At 65.7% G+C, this 22950-nt stretch overlaps 1 protein-coding gene across 2 annotated transcripts in view; it reads right to left on the bottom strand.

The window, feature by feature from the left end:
• Positions 1–22950, bottom strand: part of RYR1 (ryanodine receptor 1) — a 95410-nt gene that overhangs the window by 27642 nt on the left and 44818 nt on the right. For both annotated transcript variants that reach the window (XM_065658018.1, XM_065658017.1), the window contains exons 39-66: positions 21466–21577; positions 21250–21370; positions 20360–20529; positions 19259–19479; positions 18653–18743; positions 18427–18567; positions 17567–17730; positions 17403–17481; positions 17065–17154; positions 16403–16543; positions 15271–15348; positions 15111–15186; positions 13847–13970; positions 13619–13734; positions 12641–12708; positions 11865–11986; positions 11328–11377; positions 11166–11226; positions 10038–10276; positions 8933–9014; positions 7897–8027; positions 6789–7103; positions 5329–5569; positions 3896–3983; positions 3686–3778; positions 2477–2491; positions 495–665; positions 319–378 (exon numbers count right to left, since the gene is read on the bottom strand). In XM_065658018.1, coding sequence (XP_065514090.1) covers positions 319–378; positions 495–665; positions 2477–2491; positions 3686–3778; positions 3896–3983; positions 5329–5569; positions 6789–7103; positions 7897–8027; positions 8933–9014; positions 10038–10276; positions 11166–11226; positions 11328–11377; positions 11865–11986; positions 12641–12708; positions 13619–13734; positions 13847–13970; positions 15111–15186; positions 15271–15348; positions 16403–16543; positions 17065–17154; positions 17403–17481; positions 17567–17730; positions 18427–18567; positions 18653–18743; positions 19259–19479; positions 20360–20529; positions 21250–21370; positions 21466–21577 — 3460 coding nt within the window. The remainder of the gene's footprint in view (positions 1–318; positions 379–494; positions 666–2476; positions 2492–3685; positions 3779–3895; positions 3984–5328; positions 5570–6788; positions 7104–7896; positions 8028–8932; positions 9015–10037; positions 10277–11165; positions 11227–11327; positions 11378–11864; positions 11987–12640; positions 12709–13618; positions 13735–13846; positions 13971–15110; positions 15187–15270; positions 15349–16402; positions 16544–17064; positions 17155–17402; positions 17482–17566; positions 17731–18426; positions 18568–18652; positions 18744–19258; positions 19480–20359; positions 20530–21249; positions 21371–21465; positions 21578–22950) is intronic.

The following is a 22950-nucleotide window of genomic DNA, read 5'->3' on the forward strand; positions in this document are numbered from 1 at the left end:
GGTGCCCACAGGGACCATGCAGGGACATGGGGGACACGGTGACCACAAGGACATGGAGGACACGGTGACCACAGGGACCACACGGGGACACGGTGACCACAGGGACCACGTGGGGACATGGTGACCACAGGGACCATGCAGGGACATGGAGGACATGGTGACCACAAGGACATGGAGGACACGGTGACCACAGGGACCACACGGGGACACGGGGACCACAGGGACCACGGAGGGGACATGGGGACCGTGGGGGTCCAGGGACCGCGGGGTGTGACACGCTGGGGACAGAGGGGACACGCTGGGGACAGGCCACCTCACCTTGCCCTGCAGGTGCAGGTTGTTGTTGAGGAACTCCCGCACCTCCTCGTCCGTGTCCTTCTGCAATGGGACACCACAGGGCCACGTCGGGGCTGTCCCCAATCCCCAGCGCTGTCCCCAAGCCCGGGGATGTCCCCAAGCCCGGGGATGTCCCCAAGGCCACCGTCACCACCCACCAGGGCGTAGCGACCCTTGGCCAGGCTGATGAGCTCCTGGTCGCTGGGCGAGCACATGTTGAGCCCCACGGGCAGCATCTTCTTCAGGGTGGCCACGATGAGGGACGTTTGGACCGAGTACCGGTCCCCGCGGCGCTTCTTCTTCGTGCGCTCCTGCTCCGAGCCACCCCCCTGCGGGGACGGGGACACCTCAGGGCCACCACCCCCCGGCCAGGAAACAGGGGGGTCAGGGACGGGAGCCCCGTGTCGTGGGGACGTCAGCGCTGGGAGGATGAGGGACAGGAGCACCGGGACCCCCCACGCCACGGGGACGGGGACGGCAGCGCAGGGAGCCCTGAGACGCGGGGATTAGGATGTCGGGGATGGGGACAGCAGGGCTGGAGACATCAGGGATGGGGACAGCGGGGATGGGGACAGCGGGGATGGGGACAGCAGGGATGGGGACAGCAGGGATTGGGGATGGCAGGGATTGAGACAGCAGGGATGGGGACGGCAGGGATTGGGACAGCAGGGATTGGGACGGCAGGGATTGGGACAGCAGGGATTGGGACAACGGGGATGGGGACGGCAGGGATTGGGGATGGCAGGGATTGAGACAGCAGGGATGGGGATGGCAGGGATTGGGGACAGAGGGATGGGGACAGCAGGGATTGGGGCAACGGGGATGGGGACAGCAGGGATGGGGACAACGGGGATGGGGATGGCAGGGATTGGGGACAGAGGGATGGGGACAGCAGGGATGGGGACAGCAGGGATCAGGACAACGGGGATGGGGACGGCAGGGATTGGGGACAGAGGGATGGGGACAGCGGGGTTGGAGACATCAGGGTTGGGGACAGCAGGGATCGGGGCAATGGGGATGGGGATGGCAGGGATTGGGGACAGAGGGATGGGGACAGCGGGGTTGGAGACATCAGGGATGGGGACAGCGGGGATGGGGATGGCAGGGATTGGGGACAGCAGGGGATGGAGACAGCAGGGGATGGGGGCAACGGGGATGGGGATGGCAGGGATTGGGGACAGAGGGATTGGGACAGCAGGGATGGGGACAGCGAGGATGGGGACAGCGGGGATGGGGATGGCAGGGATTGGGGGCAGAGGGATGGGGACAGCAGGGATTGGGACAGCGGGGATTGGGGACAGCGGGGCCAGGGCCCCTGTGCCATGAGGACATCTCCGTGTCAGGACCCCCAGGTCACAGGGATTTGGGACAGCAGGGATTGGGGACATTGGGGATGGGGACATCAGGGATTGGGGACGGCAGGGATTGGGCACAGCAGGGATGGGGACGGCAGGGATTGGGACAGCGGGTATGGGGACAGCGGGGATTGGGGACGTCAGGGCCAGGGCCCCCGTGCCATGGGGACATCTCAGGGTCAGGACCCCCAGGTCACAGGGATTTGGGACAGCAGGGATTTGGGACACTGGGGATGGGGGCATCAGGGATTGGGGACAGCAGGGATGAGGACAGCAGGGATGGGGACAGAGGGATGGGGACAGCAGGGATTGGGGACAGCAGGGATTAGGGACAGCAGGGATTGGGACAGTGGGGATAGAGACAGCGGGGATAGGGACAGCGGGGATTGGGGACGGCAGGGATTGGGGATGGCAGGGATTGGGGACGGCAGGGTTGAGGACATCAGGGATGGGGACAGCAGGGATTGGGGACGGCAGGGATGGGGACGGCAGGGATGGGGGACAACAGGGATTGGGGACAGCAGGGCCAAGGCCCCCGTGCCATGGGGACATCTCCGGGTCAGGACCCCCAGGTCACAGGGATTGGGGACAGCAGGGATGGGGACGGCAGGGATGGGGACAGCAGGGCCAGTACCCTGGTGCCACAGCAGCCCCAGAGGTCCCAGACCCGGTGGCCCCACAGCGCAGGTCCCTGGGGGTGTCCCCAGGCGGAGGTCCCCGCCGTGGTGGCCCACGGGCCAGGTCTCTGGGGGTGTCCCTGTCCCCACGCCCGTGTCCCCGCTAACCTGGCCATCTCCGGACTATGTGCCAGCACCCGCAGCCAAGGGCAGGAGAGAAGAGACAGCGTTAGGTCCCTGTCCCCGTGTCCCCAGGGGAAGTTGGGGGGCCCCAGGGGGGATAATGGGGGGTCGGCGGCAGCAGGTGGGGCGGGAGGGATGGAAACACCCGGGTTTGGGGGGGTTCGGAGGTCCCAGGAGGGTTTGGGGGTACACGGGGGTTGGGAGAGATGGAGATGCTGGAGTTTGGGGGTTCATGGGGGGCTTGGGGGTTCCAGGGGGGTTTGGGGGGAACCAGGGGTTGGGAGAGATGGAGATGCTGGAGTTTGGGGGTTCATGAGGGGGGTTTGGGGTTTCCAGGGGGGTTTGGGGTACATGGGGGTTGGGAGACATGGAGATGCTGGAGTTTGGGGGTTCATGGGGGGCTTGGGGGTTCTAGGGGGGTTTGGAGGGATGGAGATGCTGGAGTTTGGGGGTTCATGGGGGGGTTCGGAGGTCCCAGGAGGGTTTGGGGGTACACGGGGGTTGGGAGGGATGGAGATGCTGGAGTTTGGGGGTTCATGGGGGGCTTGGGGGTTCCAGGGGGGTTTGGGGGGAACCAGGGGTTGGGAGGGATGGAGATGCTGGAGTTTGGGGGTTCATGGGGGGGTTGGGGGTTCCAGGGGGGTTTGGGGGTACCAGGGGATTGGGAGGGATGGAGATGCTGGAGTTTGGGGGTTCATGGGGGGCTTGGGGGTTCCAGGGGGGTTTGGGGGTACCAGGGGGTTGGGAGGGATGGAGATGCTGGAGTTTGGGGGTTCATGGGGGGCTTGGGGGTTCCAGGGGGGTTTGGGGTACAAGGGGGTTGGGAGGGATGGAGATGCTGGAGTTTGGGGGTTCATGAGGGGTTTGGGGGTTCCAGGGGGGTTTGGGGTACAAGGGGGTTGGGAGGGATGGAGATGCTGGAGTTTGGGGGTTCATGGGGGGCTTGGGGGTTCCAGGGGGGTTTGGGGTACAAGGGGGTTGGGAGGGATGGAGATGCTGGAGTTTGGGGGTTCATGAGGGGTTTGGGGGTTCCAGGGGGGTTTGGGGTACAAGGGAGTTGGGAGGGATGGAGATGCTGGAGTTTGGGGGTTCATGAGGGGTTTGGGGGTGGCAGGCGGGGGGTGCAGGACGAGGGGTCTCAGGGCGCCACGCGGGATGTCGGGGTGCAGCGGGGGGCGCGGGGCCCCCCCCCACCTTGGCCATCTTGCTCTTGCTGTCGGCCGTCAGGAACGACATGTTGTTGATCTCGTTCTGCACCACGAAGTTCTGCTCCTCGCGCTTGAAGTTCTGCCCGGGGTGGAGGGGGGACACAAACACGGGGGGCTGAGCGACACCCCCCCCAACCGGGTACCCCGCGCCCCGCCCCCCCTGCTGTTCCCAGTGTCCCCAGTGCCCCCCACTCACATGGGACTTGGACCAGTAGATGAAGACCTCCCCCACCATGCGGAACAGCTCCTCCGCGTCCTCGTTGGGCTCCGTCAGCCACTTGGCCCTGTGTCCCCATGGCCACCGTCAGTGGGTCCCCATGGCCACCAATGGGTCCCCATGGCCACCAGTGGGTCCCCATGGCCATCAGTGCGTCCCCATGGCCACCAATGGGTCCCCATGGCCACCAGTGGGTCCCCATGGCCACCAGTGCGTGCCCATGGCCACCAATGGGTCCCCATGGCCACCAGTGGGTCCCCATGGCCATCAGTGGGTCCCAATGGCCATCAGTGCGTCCCCATGGCCACCAATGGGTCCCCATGGCCACCAGTGGGTCCCCATGGCCATCAGTTCGTGCCCATGGCCACCAATGGGTCCCCATGGCCACCAGTGGGTCCCCATGGCCATCAGTGGGTCCCCATGGCCATCAGTGCGTCCCCATGGCCACCAATGGGTCCCAATGGCCATCAGTGGGTCCCCATGGCCATCAGTGGGTCCCCATGGCCACCATCAGTAGGTCTCCATGGTGATCACCATCAACGGGTCCCATGGCCACCACCATTAGATCCCCATGGCCACCACCATTGGGTCCCCATGGCCATCAGTGCGTCCCCATGGCCACCAATGGGTCCCCATGGCCACCAGTGGGTCCCCATGGCCACCAGTGCGTGCCCATGGCCACCAATGGGTCCCCATGGCCACCAGTGGGTCCCCATGGCCATCAGTGGGTCCCAATGGCCATCAGTGCGTCCCCATGGCCACCAATGGGTCCCCATGGCCACCAGTGGGTCCCCATGGCCATCAGTGCGTGCCCATGGCCACCAATGGGTCCCCATGGCCACCAGTGGGTCCCCATGGCCATCAGTGGGTCCCCATGGCCACCAATGGGTCCCAATGGCCATCAGTGCATCCCCATGGCCACCAATGGGTCCCAATGGCCACCAATGGGTCCCAATGGCCATCAGTGGGTCCCCATGGCCATCAGTGGGTCCCCATGGCCACCATCAGTAGGTCTCCATGGTGATCACCATCAACGGGTCCCATGGCCACCACCATTAGATCCCCATGGCCACCACCATTGGGTCCCCATGGCCATCGGTGGCTCCCCATGGCCACCAATGGGTCCCCATGGCCACCAATGGGTCCCCATGGCCATCAGTGGCTCCCCATGGCCACCAATGGGTCCCCATGGCCATCAGTGGCTCCCCATGGCCACCAATGGGTCCCCATGGCCACCATCAACGGGTCGCCATGGCCACCATCAATGGGTGCCCATGATTGCCATCAACGGGTCCCATGGCCACCACCATTGGGTCCCCATGGCCACCAGAGACAACACCCATACCCCCCCAGCTTTGCTCCCCACCATCCCCCGGGCTCCCCCGCCATGTCCCCCCAGGATGTCCCCTCACCGGCTGTTGTCCACGTAGCGGATGAGCAGCGGGTAGAGCGCGTAGAGGTCTCGGCAGAGGACGGCGAACTCGTCGCGGATGAGCAGCTCGGCCTCCTCGCCCTCGGCCTTGGCCTCCATGCGCAGCTGCTCCTCCTCGGCCACCACCTTCCCCGCGCGCTTCTTCAGCTTCTCCAGCGTGGGGATGAAGTGCGAGCGCAGCAGCTCCGGCCGCGCGCGGCTCACGATGGGCTGGGCGAACACTGCGGGGAGGGGACGGGGACGCGCTGGGGACGCCGCCTAGGGACAGCGGCACCGGCCGTGGGGCCACCCGGGGCCACCAGCGTCATGTTGGGATCCACCCAGGGCCACCAGCGTCACCCCAAAACCCACAGGAGCCACCAGCATCATCCGTGGGGCCGCCTGGGGCCACCAGCATCCGCCTGGGGCCACCAGCATCACGTTGAGATCCACCCGGGGCCACCAACAACACCTCCAGATCCACCCGGGGCCACCAGCGTCATGTTGAGATCCACCCGGGGCCACCAGCATCATCTCTGGGACCATCCAGGGCCACCAGCATCACCCCAAAACCCACAAGAGCCACCAGCATCATCCACGGGACCACCCGGGGCCACCAACATCACCTCAAGATCCACCCAGGGCAACCAACATCACCTCAAGATCCACCCAGGGCAACCAACATCACGTTGAGATCCACCTGGGGCCACCAGCATCACCCCAAAACCCACAAGAGCCACCAGCATCATCCAAGACCCCCAAGTGCCACCAGCACCATCCCAAGATCCACAAGTGCCACCAGCACCACCTTGTGGATGTCCCCAAGTGCCACCAGCACCATCTCAAGACCCCCAAGCTCCACCAGCACCATCCCAAGACCCCCAAGTGCCACCAGCACCATCCCAAGACTCACAAGTGCCACCAGCACCACCCTGTGGACGTCCCCAAGTGCCACCAGCACCATCCCAAGACCCACAGGTGCCACAAGCCCCACTCTGTGGATGCCTCCAAGTGCCACCAGCACCACCCCAAGATCCCCAAGTGCCACCAGCACCATGTCAAGACCCACAAGTGCCACCAGCACCACCCTGTGGACGTCCCCAAGTGCCACCAGCACCATCTCAAGACCCACAAGTGCCACCAGCCCCAGCCCAAGACCCACAAGTGCCACAAGCACCACCCTGTGGACGTCCCCAAGTGTCACCAGCACCATCTCAAGACCCACAAGTGCCACCAGCACCACCCTGTGGACATCCCCAAGTGCCACCAGCACCATCTCAAGACCCCCAAGCTCCACCAGCCCCAGCCCAAGACCTTTAAGCTCCACCAGCACCATCCCAAGACCTCCAAGCTCCACCAGCACCATCCCAAGACCCCGAACTGCCACCAGCACCACCCCAAGACCCCCAAGTGCCACCAGCCCCACCCCAGGGCGCCCCCCAAGCGCCGCCAGCCCCCCACCTGCCAGGCGCTTCATCCAGGAGGCCTCGTCGATGCCCAGGTTGTTGACCACGATGCGCAGGATGTTGCCCAGCAGCGCGTTGAGGTGGTGGCCGGTGACGGCGGTGGCCCAGGGGCCCTGGGGGACGGTGTCGGGGCCGCGCTCCCACCAGCGGGGCAGGTAGTTGCAGAGCATGGGCAGTGTCACCTCGATGACGTGGGGCATCTCGGTGTAGCGCGCCCCCGACTCCGCCAGCCCCCCGATGTCCCGCATGAGCCGCGACAGGTCCGGGATGTCGGGACACATGTCCTCGACGCGGGGGGGCAGCCCCAGGACTGCGGGGACATGGGGTGACATGGGGTGACATGGGGTGACACTGCTGGGGGGACACGTGTCCTTGATGCAGGGGGGCAGCCCCAGGAATGTGGGGACATGGGGGACATGGGGTGACATGTGTCTTTGATTAGGGAGGCAGCCCCAGGACATAGGGGACATGGGGGACATGGGGTGACATGGGGTGACATGTGTTTTTGATGCAGGGGGGCAGCCCCAGGAATGCGGGGACATAGGGGACATGGGGGACACGGGGGACATGAGGGACATGGGGTGACACGTGTCCTTGATGCAGGGGGGGCAGCCGCAGGACTGTGGGGACATGAGGTGACATGGGGTGACATGTGTCCTTGATTAGGGAGGCAGCCCCAGGACATGGGGGACATGGGTGACATGGGGTGACATGTGTCTTTGATGCAGGGGGGCAGCCCCAGGACTGCAGGGACATGGGGTGACATGGGGTGACATGGGGTGACACGTGTCCTTGATGCAGGGGGGCAGCCCCAGGACTGCAGGGACATGGGTGACATGGGGTGACATGGGGTGACATGTGTCTTTGATGCAGGGGGGCAGCCCCAGGACATGGGGGACATGGGGGACATGGGGGACATGGGGTGAGACACAGAGGGACACGTGGGGACATGGGGACACAGGAGGACACAGGGGTGGCACCAGGACTGTGGGGACAGACGGGGGGACCCAAGGGGACAAAGGGGGACAGGTGGGGACACACGGAGGGACACGTGGGGCCGCGGGGCCGCTTGGGGACACCGGGGTGACACGGGTGCCACTCACTGGCGCGCTCTCGGGGGCTCTTGGTGCTGTAGACCGAGCAGGGGTTGAACTCGTTCAGCTGCGGCTCCAGGAAGGCGACGGGGATGGCAGCGGCGAGACGGGCCAGGCACTCCCCCAGCGCGGGACGCTGCCTGTGGGGCACCCCATAGCGCCCCATAGCACCCCATAGCGCCCCAGATCAACCCACAGCACCCCATAACACCCCACTGTACAGCAGTGGTCAGACGGGCCAGGCACTCCCCCAGCGCAGGACGCTGCCTGTGGGGCACCCCATAGCGCCCCATAGCACCCCAGAGTGACCCACAGTCACCGCAGGGCCACCCCATGGGCACCCCAGACCCACTGTCACCCCAGGGCCACCCCCTGGGCACCCCAGACCCACAGCACCCCAGGGCCACCCCATGGGCACCCCAGACCCACAGCACCCCAGGGCCACCCCATGGGCACCCCAGACCCACTGTCACCCCAGGGCCACCCCCTGGGCACCCCAGACCCACAGCACCCCAGGGCCACCCCATGGGCACCCCAGACCCACAGCACCCCAGGGCCAGACCCATGGGCACCCCAGGGCCACAGCACCCCAGGGCCACCCATTGGCACCCCAGACCCACAGCACCCCAGACCCACTGTCACCCCAGAGCCACCCCATGGGCACCCCAGACCCACGGTCACCCCAGGGCCAGACCCATGGGCACCCCAGGGCCACTGTCACCCCAGGGCCAGACCCATTGGCACCCCAGACCCACAGCACCCCAGGGCCAGACCCATGGGCACCCCAGGGCCACCCCATTGGCACCCCAGACCCACAGTCACCCCAGACCCATGGCCACCCCAGGGCCAGACCCATGGGCACCCCAAATCCATGGGCACCCCAGAGCCACCCCAGGGCCACCCCATGGGCACCCCACAGTCACCCCCGGTTCCCCCCACAGCCACATATCCCATGTGGCCACGGGCACCCCAGGGGACCCCCCGAGCACCCCCGGCTGGGCAGGCTGAGGAGTTTGGGGGTGCCCGGCCCCCCCAGCCCCCCCACCTCTCCACGTAGGGGTTGCGGGTGGTGCCCAGCGAGTAGATGCTGCAGAGGATGCGGTAGCACGAGACCTGCACGTCGTCAACTGCGGGGACGGGGACACACGGGGACGCTCAGGGACGCTCGGGGACGCTCGGGGACGCGCCGGCACCGCTGCCCCCGCACACCCAAACCGCCCCCACTGCCCCTCGGCCCCAAAGCACCGTCCCCTTGTCACTGCTGAGCCCTCGGCCCCAGCACCTGCCCTGTCCCCAGGTGTCCCCTGTCCCCACCATCTCCCCTGTCCCCAGATGTCTCCAGGTGTCCCCTGTCCCCAGTATCCCCATGTCCCCAGGTGTCCCCAGCATCTACCCTGTCCCCAGGTGTCCCCTGTCCCCACCATCTCCCCTGTCCCCAGATGTCTCCAGGTGTCCCCCGTCCCCAGTATCCCCATGTCTCCAGGTGTCCCCAGCATCTCCCCTGTCCCCAGGTGTCCCCAAGTGTCCCCTGACCCCAGCATCTCCCATGTCCCCAGGTGTCCCCAGCATCTCCCCTGTCCCCAGTATCCCCATGTCCCCAGGTGTCTCCAGGTGTCCCCAGCATCTCCCCTGTCCCCAGGTGTCCCCAGGTGTCCCCCGACCCCAGTATCTCCCATGTCCCCAGGTGTCTCCAGGTGTCCCCAGCACTTCCCCTGTCCCCAGGTGTCCCCAGGTGTCCCCTGTCTCCAGTATCTCCCCTGTCCCCAGGTGTCCCCAGGTGTCCCCTGTCCCCAGTATCTCCCCTGTCCCCAGGTGTCCCCAGGTGTCCCCTGTCTCCAGTATCTCCCCTGTCCCCAGGTGTCCCCAGGTGTCCCTTGTCCCCAGCATCTCCCTGTCCCCAGGTGTCCCCAGGTGTCCCCTGTCCCCAGTATCTCCCCTGTCCCCAGGTGTCCCCAGGTGTCCCCTGTCCCCAGCATCTCCCCTGTCCCCAGGTGTCCCCAGGTGTCCCCTGTCCCCAGGTGTCCCTTATCCCCAGCACCTCCCCTGTCTCCACCATCTCCCCTGTCCCCAGGTGTCCCCACCATGTCCCCTGTCCCCACCGTGTCCCCTGCCCCCAGCACGTCCCCTGTCCCCAGGTGTCCCCCGCTCACGGATGACGTCGTCCCCGAAGCGATGCTGCGCCAGGTGCTCGAACAGGGAGGTGAGCACGGGCAGCAGGGCCACCGTGGTGTAGTTGATGTTCTGGGCCACCCCCTTCACCTGCGTCCTGCTCTGCGTCACCTTCCCCAGCTTCAGGTTCTCCACCATCTTCTCGATGTCCTCGGACGCGCCCTCGAAGAACGAGCGCAGCCCGGCCTTGACGATCTCGGGGCCCGACTTCATCACCGTCCTGGGGACGGGGGAAAAGGGACATTGGCCGCGGCGCTGGGAACACGTGGGGAGTGCTGGGGACAGGGGCCATGGATGCAGCCCTGGGGACATGGGACATGGACACAGCCCTGGGGACACATGGGGGACATGGGACATGGACACCAGCCTGGGGACACATGGGGGACATGGGACAGGGGACATGGACACAAGCCTGGGGACACGTGGGGGACATGGGACATGGGACATGGACACAGCCCTGGGGACATGGGACATGGACACCAGCCTGGGGACACGTGGGGGACATGGGACATGGACACAGCCCAGGGGACACATGGGGGACGTGGGACATGGACACCAGCCTGGGGACACGTGGGGGACATGGGACATGGGACATGGACACAGCCCTGGGGACACGGGACATGGACACCAGCCTGGGGACACGTGGGGAGTGCTGGGGACAGAGGACATGGACACAGCCCTGGGGACATGGGACATGGACACAGCCCTGGGGACACACGGGGAGTGCTGGGGACATGGGTGGCATCTTGGGGCACAGGGTGGACCACAGGGACACAGGGAGCACTGGGACACTGTGGGGACATGGGCAGTGACATGGGGACATCACAGGGACAGAGACGGTGACACAGGGACACCGTGGGGGCAGCGACGGTGACATGGGGACACTGTGGGGATATGGCCGGTGACATGGGGACATTGCGGGGACAGAGATGGTGACATGGGGACACCGTGGGGACATGGGCAGTGGCACCAGAACATTACAGGGACAGAGACGGTGGCACGGGGACACTGTGTGGGCAGCAACGGTGACATGGGGACACCGTGGGGACATGGCCGGTGACATGGGGACATTGCGGGGACAGAGACGGTGACAGCAGCTCGTGTCCCACCTGGCGTCCAGGGACCGCGCCAGGATGTGCAGACAATTCACCACGGCCGGCGCGTCGGTCCCTGGGGACGGGGACACGGCGGGGCGGGGGGGGTCAGGTGCCACCAAGTGTCACCAAGTGCCACCAAGTGCCGCCAGGTCCCCCCACACGGTGTCCCCTCACCGAAGAGCGAGACGCGGTGGCGGACGAGCGCGGCCAGTTTGCAGAAGAGGCTGGTGGGGAAATGGGGGGGTCGGGGGGGTGTCCCCAAGACCCCCCTTCCCAGCGAGGGGACAGCGCGGACCCCACGGCCCCTCGGCCGGGGGGGATCCCCTGAGCGCCCCCCCCGTGGGGTGTGGGGGGAGTTGGGGGGCTGGGGGGGGTGTGGGGGTGCAGGGGGTTGTGGGGGGTCCCGGGGGGTTTTTGGGGTCCCCCCACCTGGTGACCATCTCCTTAGAGAGGTTGGAGATGTGGGGTGGGGGGGTGGGGGGGCTGGGGGGGTTGTGGGGATCTGGGGGGGTCTGGGGGATCTGGGGGGGCTGTGGGGGTCCGGGGGGGTTTTGGGGTCCCCCACCCGGTGACCATCTCCTTCTCATAGCTGGATATGTGGGTTGAGGGAATTGGGGGGCTGGGGGGGTTGTGGGGATCTGGGGGGATCTGGGGGATCTGGGGGGGCTGGGGGGGGGCTGGGGGGGTCCGGGGGGTTTTGGGGTCCCCCACCTGGTGACCATCTCCTTCTCGCGGTTGGACGCGTGGCCCCCGCTGCCCAGCGCCCGCGCCGGGGTGGAGAGGAAATAGAGGCAGTGGTTGTGGAAATACTGGTTGATGAGGGGCAGCAGGATCTGGGGGGGACGCGGGGGTCAGGGGACACCCCCACACACCCCACACGCACCCCAGACACCCCTAAATACCCCACAGGGACCCCAAACAGCCCCAAAAGTGCCATAGGGGACCCCAAATACCCCTAAATATCCCATAGGGACCCCAAATACCCCCCAAAACCCCACAGGGACCCAAATACCCCTAAATACCCCATAGGGATCCCAAACAGCCCCAAAAATGCCATAGGGGACCCCAGACACCCCTAAATACCCCACAGGGACCCCAAATACCCCTAAATACCCCATCGGGACCCCAAACACCCCCAAAAATGCCATAGGGGACCCGAAACATCCCCCAAAACCCCACAGGGACCCCAAAAACCCCCAAAAATGCCATAGGGGACCCCAAATACCCCTAAATACCCCATAGAGACCCCAAATACCCCACAGGGACCCCAAAACCCCCCAAAAATGCCATAGGGAACCCCAAATACCCCTAAATACCCCCCAGGGACCCAAACACCCCTAAATGCCCCATAGGGACCCCTTACATCCCCTAAAACCCCATCAGGACCCCAACCCCCCATAAGGACCCCATGGAGACCCCCCTGAAACACCTCCCCCCAATTTGGGGTCGTCCCCCCCCCCACATGCACATTTTGGGGTCCCCCTGACCTTGGCAAAGAACTTGATCTCCTGCTCGTGGGGGGATTTCTCCACCCGCCCGCTGCTCACCACGGCCTCTGGGGGGGACACGGGGACATGGGGGGACATGGGGGGACATTGGGGACACGAGGGGACATGGGGGGACATGGAGGGACATGGGGGACACGAGGGGACATGTGGGACATGGGGGGAAAGGGGGGACATTGGGGGGACACGGGGGGACACGGGGGATATAGGGGGGACATGGAGGACATTGGGGACATGGGGGACATTGGGGACATGGGGGGGACATGGGGGACACGCAGGACATGGGGGGGACACGGGGGGACACACAGGACATGGGGGACATTGGGGACATGGTGGGGACATGGGGGACATGCAGGACATGGGGGACATTGGGGACATGGGGGGGACGTGGGGGACACGCAGGACATGGGGGACATTGGGGACATGGGGGGGACGTGGGGGACATTGGGGACATGGGGGGGAAACGGGGGGACATGGGGGACACGCAGGACATGGGGGGACATGGGGGGATATGGGGCGGCACTTGGGGGGAACAGTCAGGGGGGACACGGAGGGTCTGGGGGGGTTCCCAGGGGTTCGGGGAGTCCCCAAGGGGTCTGGGGGGGTTCCCAGGGGTTTGGGGGTGTCCCCAAGTGGTTGGGGGGGGTTCCCAGGAGTTCAGGGGGTCCCCAAGGGGGCTGGGGGGGTTCCCAGGGATTTGGGGGGTCCCCAAGGAGTCTAGGGGGTTCCCAGGGGTTCAGGGGGTCCCCAAGGGATCTGGGGGGGTTCCCAGGGATTTGGGGGGTCCCCAAGGAGTCTAGGGGGTTCCCAGGGGTTCCAGGGGTCCCCAAGGGGTCTGGGGGGGTTCCCAGGTTTCCAAAGCAGTTTGGGGGTGTCCCAGGGTTTAGGGAAGTTCCCCAGGGGTTTGGGGTCGGAGTGGGGGGGGGGGAGGGTTTTGGGGGGGTCCCAGGTTCGGGGTACCCAGGTGCGCGATGAACTCCTGGGAAATGTCCATCCACTTGAGCAGCTGCTGCAGGAACCCGTAGGCGAAACGTTTCTCGATGGACGACGTGTCCAGCTCCATGTCCTTCAACCCCCTGCGCACGGGGGTCAGGAAAACGGGGCGGGGGGGGGGGTCGGGAAAACGGGGGGACACCACGACGCCGATGTCCCCCCCAGGTCCCACCCAACGCGTCCCCAAACACCCACCGGCTGACGGCGTAGCCCTGGAGCTGCAGGAACTTGAGCAGCTCCTGCGCCTTCTCGCGGTCCCGCGCCTTCTCCTTGGCCGTCAGCGTGTCGTACGGGACCAGAAGGGGGTGCGAGCCCCCCCCTGGAGCCCCCGTCAGCACCCAAGGGTGGGGGGCACCCAGGGGGGTGGGGGGGACCCGTGGGGGAAGCGCCCGAGGGGGAGGAACCCATGGGAGATGCGATGGGAGAGGAGCATCCATGGGGGTGGTGGTGGAGGAGAAGAACCCATGGGAGAAGCACCCATGGGTGATGGGGGGGACAGGAGCACCCATGGGTGATGGGGAGGCAGGGGGACCCGTGGGGGTCTTGGTGGGGACAGGAGCACCCATGGGAGAAGAAGCCATGGGAGATACAAGGGAGGAGAACCCATGGGAGATGCAACGGGAGAGGAGCATCCATGAGGATGGTGATGGAGGAGAAGAACCCATGGGAGAAGCACCCATGGGTGATGGGGGGGACAGGAGCACCCGTGGGGGTCTTGGGGGGGGACAGGAGCACCCAGGGGTGGGGGGGGGTCTGGGGGACCCATGGGTGAAGCGCCCGAGGGGGAGGAACCCATGGGAGATGCGATGGGAGAGGAGCATCCATGGGGGTGGTGGTGGAGGAGAACCCATGGGAGAAGCACCCATGGGTGATGGGGGGGACAGGAGCACCCGTGGGGGTGATGGGGGGGACAGGAGCACCCGTGGGTGGTGTAAGGGGGAAAGGAGCACCCAAGGGAGAAGAACCCATGGGAGAGACGAGGGGGGAGAAGAACCCATGGGAGAAGCACCCATGGGTGATGGCGGGGAGAGGAGCACCCATGGGGGTCTTGGGGGGGACAGGAGCACCCGTGGGTGGTGTAAAGAGGAAACGAGCCCCCGTGGGAGAAGAACCCATGGGAGAAGTGACGGGAGAAGAGCATCCATGGGGGTGGTGATGGAGGAGAAGAACCCACGGGAGAAGCACCCATGGGTGATGGGGGGGACAGGAGCACCCATGGGTGATGAGGGGGACAGGAGCACCCGTGGGTGATGGGGGGGACAGGAGCACCCGTGGGTGATGTAAGGGGTAAAGGAGCCCCCACAGGAGAAGAACCCATGGGAGATGCAATGGGAGAGGAGCACCCATAGAAGAAGAACCCATTGGAAATACAAGGGGAGAGGAGCACCCGTGGGTTGTGGGGTGACACCCACAGGGTGGGGGACACCCACGGGGTTGGGGGGAACCCGGCGGGTCTCACCCTTGGCCTCCAGCTCCTGCTTCTTCTTGCGGCCCCAGGTGTTGTGATAGTTCTCGGCCAACTGCTCCGCCATGGCCTGGGGGACACGGCGAGGTGGTGGGGACACGGCGGGGGACACCAGGGGACACGGGGGGACATGGGGACACCAGGGGACACTCACCTGCAGCTCCCGGGACAGCGTCACCCCCGACAGGTCCACGGGCTGGGGGCTGTAGCCGTGGCTGGGGTCGTAGGTGGCCTGGGGGGGACAAGGGGACCATGGTGGGGACAACCCCGGGAACCCCCAGGGTTTGGGGTGCCCCTTCCCCACCCATGGACCTCATGGACCCCCAGGGTTTGGGGTGCCCATTCCCCACCCATGGACCTCATGGACCCCCAGGGTTTGGGGTGCCCCTTCCCCACCCATGGACCTCATGGACTCCCAGGGTTTGGGGTGCCCCTTCCTCACCCATGAACCTCATGGACCCCCAGGGTTTGGGGTGCCCCTTCCCCACCCATGGACCTCATAGACCCCCAGGGTTTGGGGTGCCCCTTCCTCACCCATGAACCTCATGGACCCCCAGGGTTTGGGGTGCCCCTTCCCCACCCATGGACCTCATGGACCCCCATGGTTTGGGGTGCCCCTTCCTCACCCATGAACCTCATGGACCCCCAGGGTTTGGGGTGCCCCTTCCCCACCCATGGACCTCATGGACTCCCAGGGTTTGGGGTGCCCCTTCCTCACCCATGAACCTCATGGACCCCCAGGGTTTGGGGTGCCCCTTCCCCACCCATGGACCTCATAGACCCCCAGGGTTTGGGGTGCCCCTTCCTCACCCATGAACCTCATGGACCCCCAGGGTTTGGGGTGCCCCTTCCCCACCCATGGACCTCATGGACCCCCATGGTTTGGGGTGCCCCTTCCTCACCCATGAACCTCATGGACCCCCAGGGTTTGGGGTGCCCCTTCCCCACCCATGGACCTCATGGACCCCCATGGTTTGGGGTGCCCATTCCCCACCCAAGGACCTCATGGACCCCCAGGGTTTGGGGTGCCCCTTCCCCACCCATGAACCTCATGGACCCTCAGGGTTTGGGGTGCCCATTCCCCACCCATGGACCTCATGGACTCCCAGGGTTTGGGGTGCCCCTTCCCCACCCATGAACCTCATGGACCCCCAATATTTGGGGTGCCCCTTCCCCACCCATGAACCTCATGGACCCCCACGTTTTGCTGCATCCTTCACCACCCCATGGACCCCACGGAGCCCATGGCGGGGGTCTCAGGGGGGACCCCGGCCTCCGGGCCCCACCTGAGCAGACTGGGAGATCTTCCTCGTCTTCTTCTTCTCGGCTTTGTCCTCCTCACCCTCACGAGCCTTCTCCACCGTCCACTCCCAGGCCAGCATGGCCTTCAGGGACTCCTTGATGGGCCACCGGTAGATCTCCTTGTCCTGGGGGGACACAGGGGGCTCATGGGGGGCTTTGGGGTGCCCCCCAGCATGGCCGCTGGGCTGGGAGGGGGCTGGATGGGAAATTGGGTTTTAGGGGGGTCAGAGAGGATTGAGGGGTCTGGGTGGGGTTGGGGAGATCTCAGTGGGGTTGGGGGGTTCTCAATGGGGTCGGGGGGATCTGGATGGGGTTGGGGGGATCTCAGTGGGGCTGGTGGGTCAGGATTGGGTTGGGGAAGTCTCAGTGGGGTTGGGGGGTTCTCAATGGGGTCGAGGGGATCTGGATGGGGTTGGGGGGATCTCAGTGGGGTCGGGGGGTCTGGATGGGGTTGGGGGGATCTCAATGGAGTTGGGGGGTCAGGATTGGGTTGGGGAGGTCTCAGTGGTGTTGGGGGGTTCTCAATGGGGTCAGGGGGATCTCAATGGGGTCAGGGGGATCTCAGTGGGGTCAGGGGGATCTCAGTGGGGTTGGGGGGAACGGGGGGGTCTCAGCAGGGTGGGACACACACACACACACACGGCACCTTCTCCGAGAAGGTCTTGTAGGGGCGCAGCATGGGGTGCGTCTTGGCTTCCTCGTCCACCGTCTCCCCAAAGGACCAGTTGTTCTGGATCTGCCGAGGGACGGGGACATCACGGGGGGGCACGGGGACACCGGGACGGGGGTGATGGGACGGGCTTGGGGGGCCCAGGACGCTCAGGGGAGCAGGAAGAGACTGGGGGGGTCCCAGGGGTGCAGCGGGGTCATGCAGGAACAGGGGGGGATCACGAGAGGTCCTGGGGGGACCATGGGGTCTGGGGGGGACAACAGGGGTCCCGGGGGGGCTGTAGAGACCCCAGGGAGGTGCTGGGGGGTCCCCACCTTGTCGAACGCCCACTTCTCATGGGTGTACTCGGCGTACTTGTTGATGAACCCATCCAGCTTCTCGGGGATGATGACGCTGGTTGGGGGACACACGGCGTCGGGGGGTCAGGACGGGGCTGGGGGGTTCTGGGGGCGCTGGGAGGGGGGGGCGCGGACCCTACTTGAGGGTCTCGACGGGTTTGGGGTCGAAGTTGCCCTCGGCGTCCACAGACGCCTTCTTCTCCGTCTTGGACGAGTAACTGGCGTCGACGTAGTCGGGGGGGAGCGCGCCGGCGATGGCGCACAGACACGGCATGGCCAGCTTGTACAGCTCCGCGTCGAAGCGCTGGGGGGGACAGGGGGTCACCCCTGCGCCCCCAAACCCTCACGGACCCCCCCCCAAACCCACACAGATCCCCCAGAGCCCCCCAACGCTGCACAGACCCCCATTGTCCCCATTGTCCCCACCTTGTGCACCAGGGACTCAAAGATGCCCCAGAAGAGCTTTCGGGTGAGGTGTCCCCATCCATCACCATGTCCCCATCACCGTGTCCCCATCACCGTGTCCCCATCCCACTCGCCCCCGCCATGTCCCCATTGTCCCCATGTCCCCACCTTGTGCACCAGGGACTCAAAGATGCCCCAGAAGAGCTTTCGGGTGAGGTGTCCCCATCCATCACCATGTCCCCATCACCGTGTCCCCATCACCGTGTCCCCATCCCACTCGCCCCCGCCATGTCCCCATTGTCCCCATGTCCCCACCTTATGCACCAAGGACTCGAAGATGCCCCAGAAGAGCTTTTGGGTGAGGTGTCCCCATCCATCAGCATGTCCCCATCGCCGTGTCCCCATCCCCGTGTCCCCATCCCACTCACAACCCCCATGTCCCCGTTGTCCCCATGTCCCCACCTTGTGCGCCAGGGACTCGAAGATGCCCCAGAAGAGCTTTCGGGTGAGGTGTCCCCATCCATCACCATGTCCCCATCCCCGTGTCCCCATCCCACTCGCCCTCCCCATGTCCCCATTGTCCCCATGTCCCCACCTTGTGCGCCAGGGACTCGAAGATGCCCCAGAAGAGCTTTCGGGTGAGGTGCAGCTCCTCCTCGGAGCTGACGCCCTGGTTGGGCCAACCGCTGGGCAGGCAGTAATATTTCCAGCACCGCTCGTAGTGGTTGGTCAGCAGCTGGGGTGGGGGGGACAAGACGGGGGGACATCAGGGGACCCCCCGAGTCACCGGGACCCCCCCGGCGTCACCCCCGTACACCCACCTTGAGGGGCATCTTGGCGAACTCGTTGAGGATGGGGACGTCGAAGACCAGGCGGCGCAGGAGATGCTGCAGCATGGACGGACGGATGGACCTGGGGACAGGGGGACATGGGGGGGTTGGGGGGGAATAAGGGCAGGGGTAGGGGGAATATGGGGGGGTTTGGGGGTTCTGTGGGGGATATAGGAGGGGTGGGGGAGTGCAGGGCTTTTGGGGGTGATGCGGGAGTATGTGGGGGTTCAGGGTTGGTTTGGGGGTTCAGGGCTGGTTTGGGGGTTCAGTTGGGTACATGGGGGTCCAGGGGGTTTGGGGTGGTTTGGGGGGGTATGTGGGGGTTCAGGGGTGGTTTGGGGGTTCAGTTGGGCACATGGGGGTCCAGGGGGTTTGGGGTGGTTTGGGGGGGTATGTGCGGGGTCAGGGCTGGTTTGGGGGTTCAATGGGGTATGTGGGGGTTCAGGGGGTCCCCTCACTGTCCCAGGGCCATGAGACACTCCTCAATGACACCAAGGGGTACGTGGGGGTTCGGTGCGGTACGTGGGGGTTCAAGTGGGGTACACGGGAGTCCAAGGGGGTTCAGGGGTGGTTTGGGGGTTCAGGGGGTCCCCCCACCGGCACAGGGCCATGAGACACTCCTCGATGACATCGCGCTGGGCCTTGGTGAGCGCGCGGCCGCGGGACAGGCGGTACACGGTGTGCAGCATGGAGTCCACCATGATGGCGCGGTGCTCGGTGCCGGCGAACAGCGGCGCGCACTTGGTGACCAGCGGCAGCACCGCCTGGCACAGGTAGCGGTTCAGCGCCAGCGCCATCTCCGTCGTGCTGAACGTGGCCTGCGGGATGGGCACAGTGCGTTTGGGGGACCCCGCGGCCATCCCATGGGGTGCGGCACAGCTGGGGGACCCGACGTCTATCCCATAGAGCAGATCTGGGGGACCCCATGGCCATCCCGTGGGGTGCGGCACAGCTGGGGGACCCCAGGGCCACTCCATAGAGCAGATGTGGGCGACCCCACAGCCATCCCATGGGGTGCGGCACATCTAGGGGACCCCATGGCCATCCCATAGAGCACATCTGGGGACCCCATGGCCATCCCGTGGGGTGCGGCACAGGTGGGGGACCCCAGGGCCACTCCATAGAGCAGATGTGGGGGACCCCACGGCCATCCCATGGGGTGCGGCACATCTGGGAGACCCCATGGCCATCCCATAGAGCACATCTGGGGACCCCACGGCCATCCCATGGGGTGCGGCACATCTGGGAGACGCCATTGCCATCCCATAGAGCACATCTGGGGACCCCACGGCCATCCCATGGGGTGCGGCACATCTGGGGGACCCCATGGCCACTCCATAGAGCAGATCTGGGGGACCCCATGGCCATTCCATGGGGTGTAGCACATCTAGGGGACCCCATAGCCATCCCATAGAGCACATCTGGGGGACCCCATATCCATCCCATGGCGTATGGCACATCTGGGGGACCCCAGACCCACCCCATGGGGCAGAGGAGGTGGGAAGGACCCCATACCCACCCCATAGAGTAAATGTGGGGGATGCCAGCCCCATCCAGCAGAGTACAAGCCATTTAGTGGACCCTAAACCCATCCCATGGGGCAGAGGAGATGAGGGGGACCCCAGGACCCACCCCACAGGGCAGGGCAGGTTTGGGGGTCCCAGGGCAGGTTTGGGGGGGCAGCTTTGGGGGTCTCACCGTGTCCAGCGAGGCGGCCGCCCGCATGTCAGGCAGGAATCCCACCTCCAGCACCCGCAGCAGGAACTCCTGGCTCTCCACGCCGTAGACGCGGTCGAGGAACAGGACCATGGGCGCCTTGTGCTCGGGGACGAAGCTGGCGGCCATGCGCGGCTCCAGCACGCTGCCATCTGCGGGGGGGGGGCACGTTTTGGGGGGGCGTCCTGCACCCCTGAACCCCCTGGACCCCCCCTGCACGCTCCTGCATCCCCCTTGCCCGCATGCCCCTGCATCCCCTCTGCATCCCCCGGCTGGGTGGGCATCGCCCTGCACCCCCAAACCAGGGAACTCCCCCAAAAACCCAGGGACTCCCCAAAAACAGGGACCCCATGGCTGGGTGGGCATCCCCCTGCACCCCCAAAAACCCAGGGGCTCCCCAAAAACAGGGACTCCCCTGTCTGGGTGGGCATCGCCCTGCACCCCCAAACCAGGGAAACACCCCAAAAAACCCAGGGACTCCCCAAAAACAAGGACCCTCCATCTGGGTGGGCATCCCATTGCACCCCCGAACCAGGGAACCCCCCCAAAAACCCAGGGACTCCCCAAAAACAGGGACCCCCCCATCTGGGTGGGCATCCCATTGCACCCCCAAACCAGGGAACCCCCCCAAAAACCCAGGGACCCCCAATCTGGCTGTTTCCATGTTCCCCCCAAAGCCGCTGTCCCCCCAGTGTCACTGGCCACCCCCATGTCCCCCAGCCCAGTTCCCCCCCAAGTGTCACTGGGCACCCCAAGAGCCCCCCAGCCTGATGCCCCCTGTCCCCCCCGCTATCCCCGTGTCCCCCCCCAGCCTGACATCCCGGGACCCCCACCCGGTGTCCCCCCCATCCCGGTGGCCCCTGTGCCCCCACCTTTCCCGAGGGCGGGGATCTGCAGGGGGAGGCTGATGACCCCCACCAGGTCCTCCAGCGGCACCAGCGACCGCAGGATCGCGCGGATCCGCAGCGCCTCCCCCTTCCCGGCCTGGATCAGCTGGGGAGGGGGACACGGCGGAGTCACCCCCGGCCGTGCCCCTTGCCCTGGGGTGTGTGTCACCCCCCGTGTGTCCCCCCCCACTCAGTGCTCACATGCATCTCGGGGGCGCAGCGGCCCAGCAGGTCGATGAGGGCGGCGTAGAAGGACATGATGGCGTTGCCCAGGTGCACCCGGGTCTCCTCCTGGGGCTCCCCAGGCCCGAATCTGGTGGGGATGGGGGGGGCAGAGGCGGTCAGGGGGTGGGGGACACCAGGGGAGCACCAGGGGGACACGGGGAAATGCAGCATCATCCCCACCCCACCGCACCCTAAACCTGCCCTGCTCCACCCTGCCCATTCACAGCCCATCCCACCCAATCAAGGCTCGTCCCACCCATTCATGGCTCATCCCACCCAATCACAGCTCATCCCTCCCATTCACAGCTCATCCCACCCAATCACAGCTCATCCTGCCCATTCACGGCTCATCCCACCCAATCACAGCTCATCCCGCCCATTCACGGCTCATCCCACCCAACCACAGCTCATCCCGCCCATTCACAGCTCATCCCGCCCATTCACAGCTCATCCCACCCAATCACGGCTCATCCCACCCAATCACAGCTCATCCCACCCATTCACAGCTCACCCCGCCCATTCACAGCTCATCCCACCCATTCACAGCTCATCACACCCAATCACAGCTCATCACACCCAATCACGGCTCATCCCACCCATTCACAGCCCATCCCACCCAATCACAGCTCACCCCGCCCATTCACAGCTCATCCCACCCAACCACAGCTCACCCCGCCCATTCACAGCTCATCCCGCCCATTCACAGCTCATCCCGCCCATTCACAGCTCATCCCGCCCAATCACAGCTCATCCCACCCAACCACAGCTCATCCCACCCAATCACAGCTCACCCCGCCCATTCACAGCTCACCCCGCCCATTCACAGCTCATCCCGCCCAATCACAGCTCATCCCACCCAATCACAGCTCATCCCAGCCATTCACAGCTCACCCCGCCCAATCACAGCTCATCCCGCCCATTCACAGCTCATCCCACCCAACCACAGCTCATCCCGCCCATTCACAGCTCATCCCGCCCATTCACAGCTCATCCCACCCAATCACGGCTCATCCCACCCAATCACAGCTCATCCCACCCATTCACAGCTCACCCCGCCCATTCACAGCTCATCCCACCCATTCACAGCTCATCACACCCAATCACAGCTCATCACACCCAATCACGGCTCATCCCACCCATTCACAGCCCATCCCACCCAATCACAGCTCACCCCGCCCATTCACAGCTCATCCCACCCATTCACAGCTCGTCCTGCCCAATCACGGCTTGTCCCGCCCCTCTGCCCCGCCCCTCCTCGCTGCCCCACCCACTCCCGCCTGCCCCGCCCACTCCCGAGGCCCCGCCGAGGGGGTCTGGGTGGAGTTGGGGGCAGCAGGTTGGGTTGGGGGTCTGGATGGGCTTGGGGGGATCTCAATGGAGTTGGGGGGTCAGGATTGGGTTGGGGGTTCTCAGTGGGGTTGGGGGGATCTCGATGGGGTTGGGATCTCGATGGGGTTGGGG

This window comes from Caloenas nicobarica, unplaced genomic scaffold (assembly GCF_036013445.1).
Source record: "Caloenas nicobarica isolate bCalNic1 unplaced genomic scaffold, bCalNic1.hap1 Scaffold_387, whole genome shotgun sequence".
NCBI classification, from domain to species: Eukaryota; Metazoa; Chordata; class Aves; order Columbiformes; family Columbidae; genus Caloenas; species Caloenas nicobarica.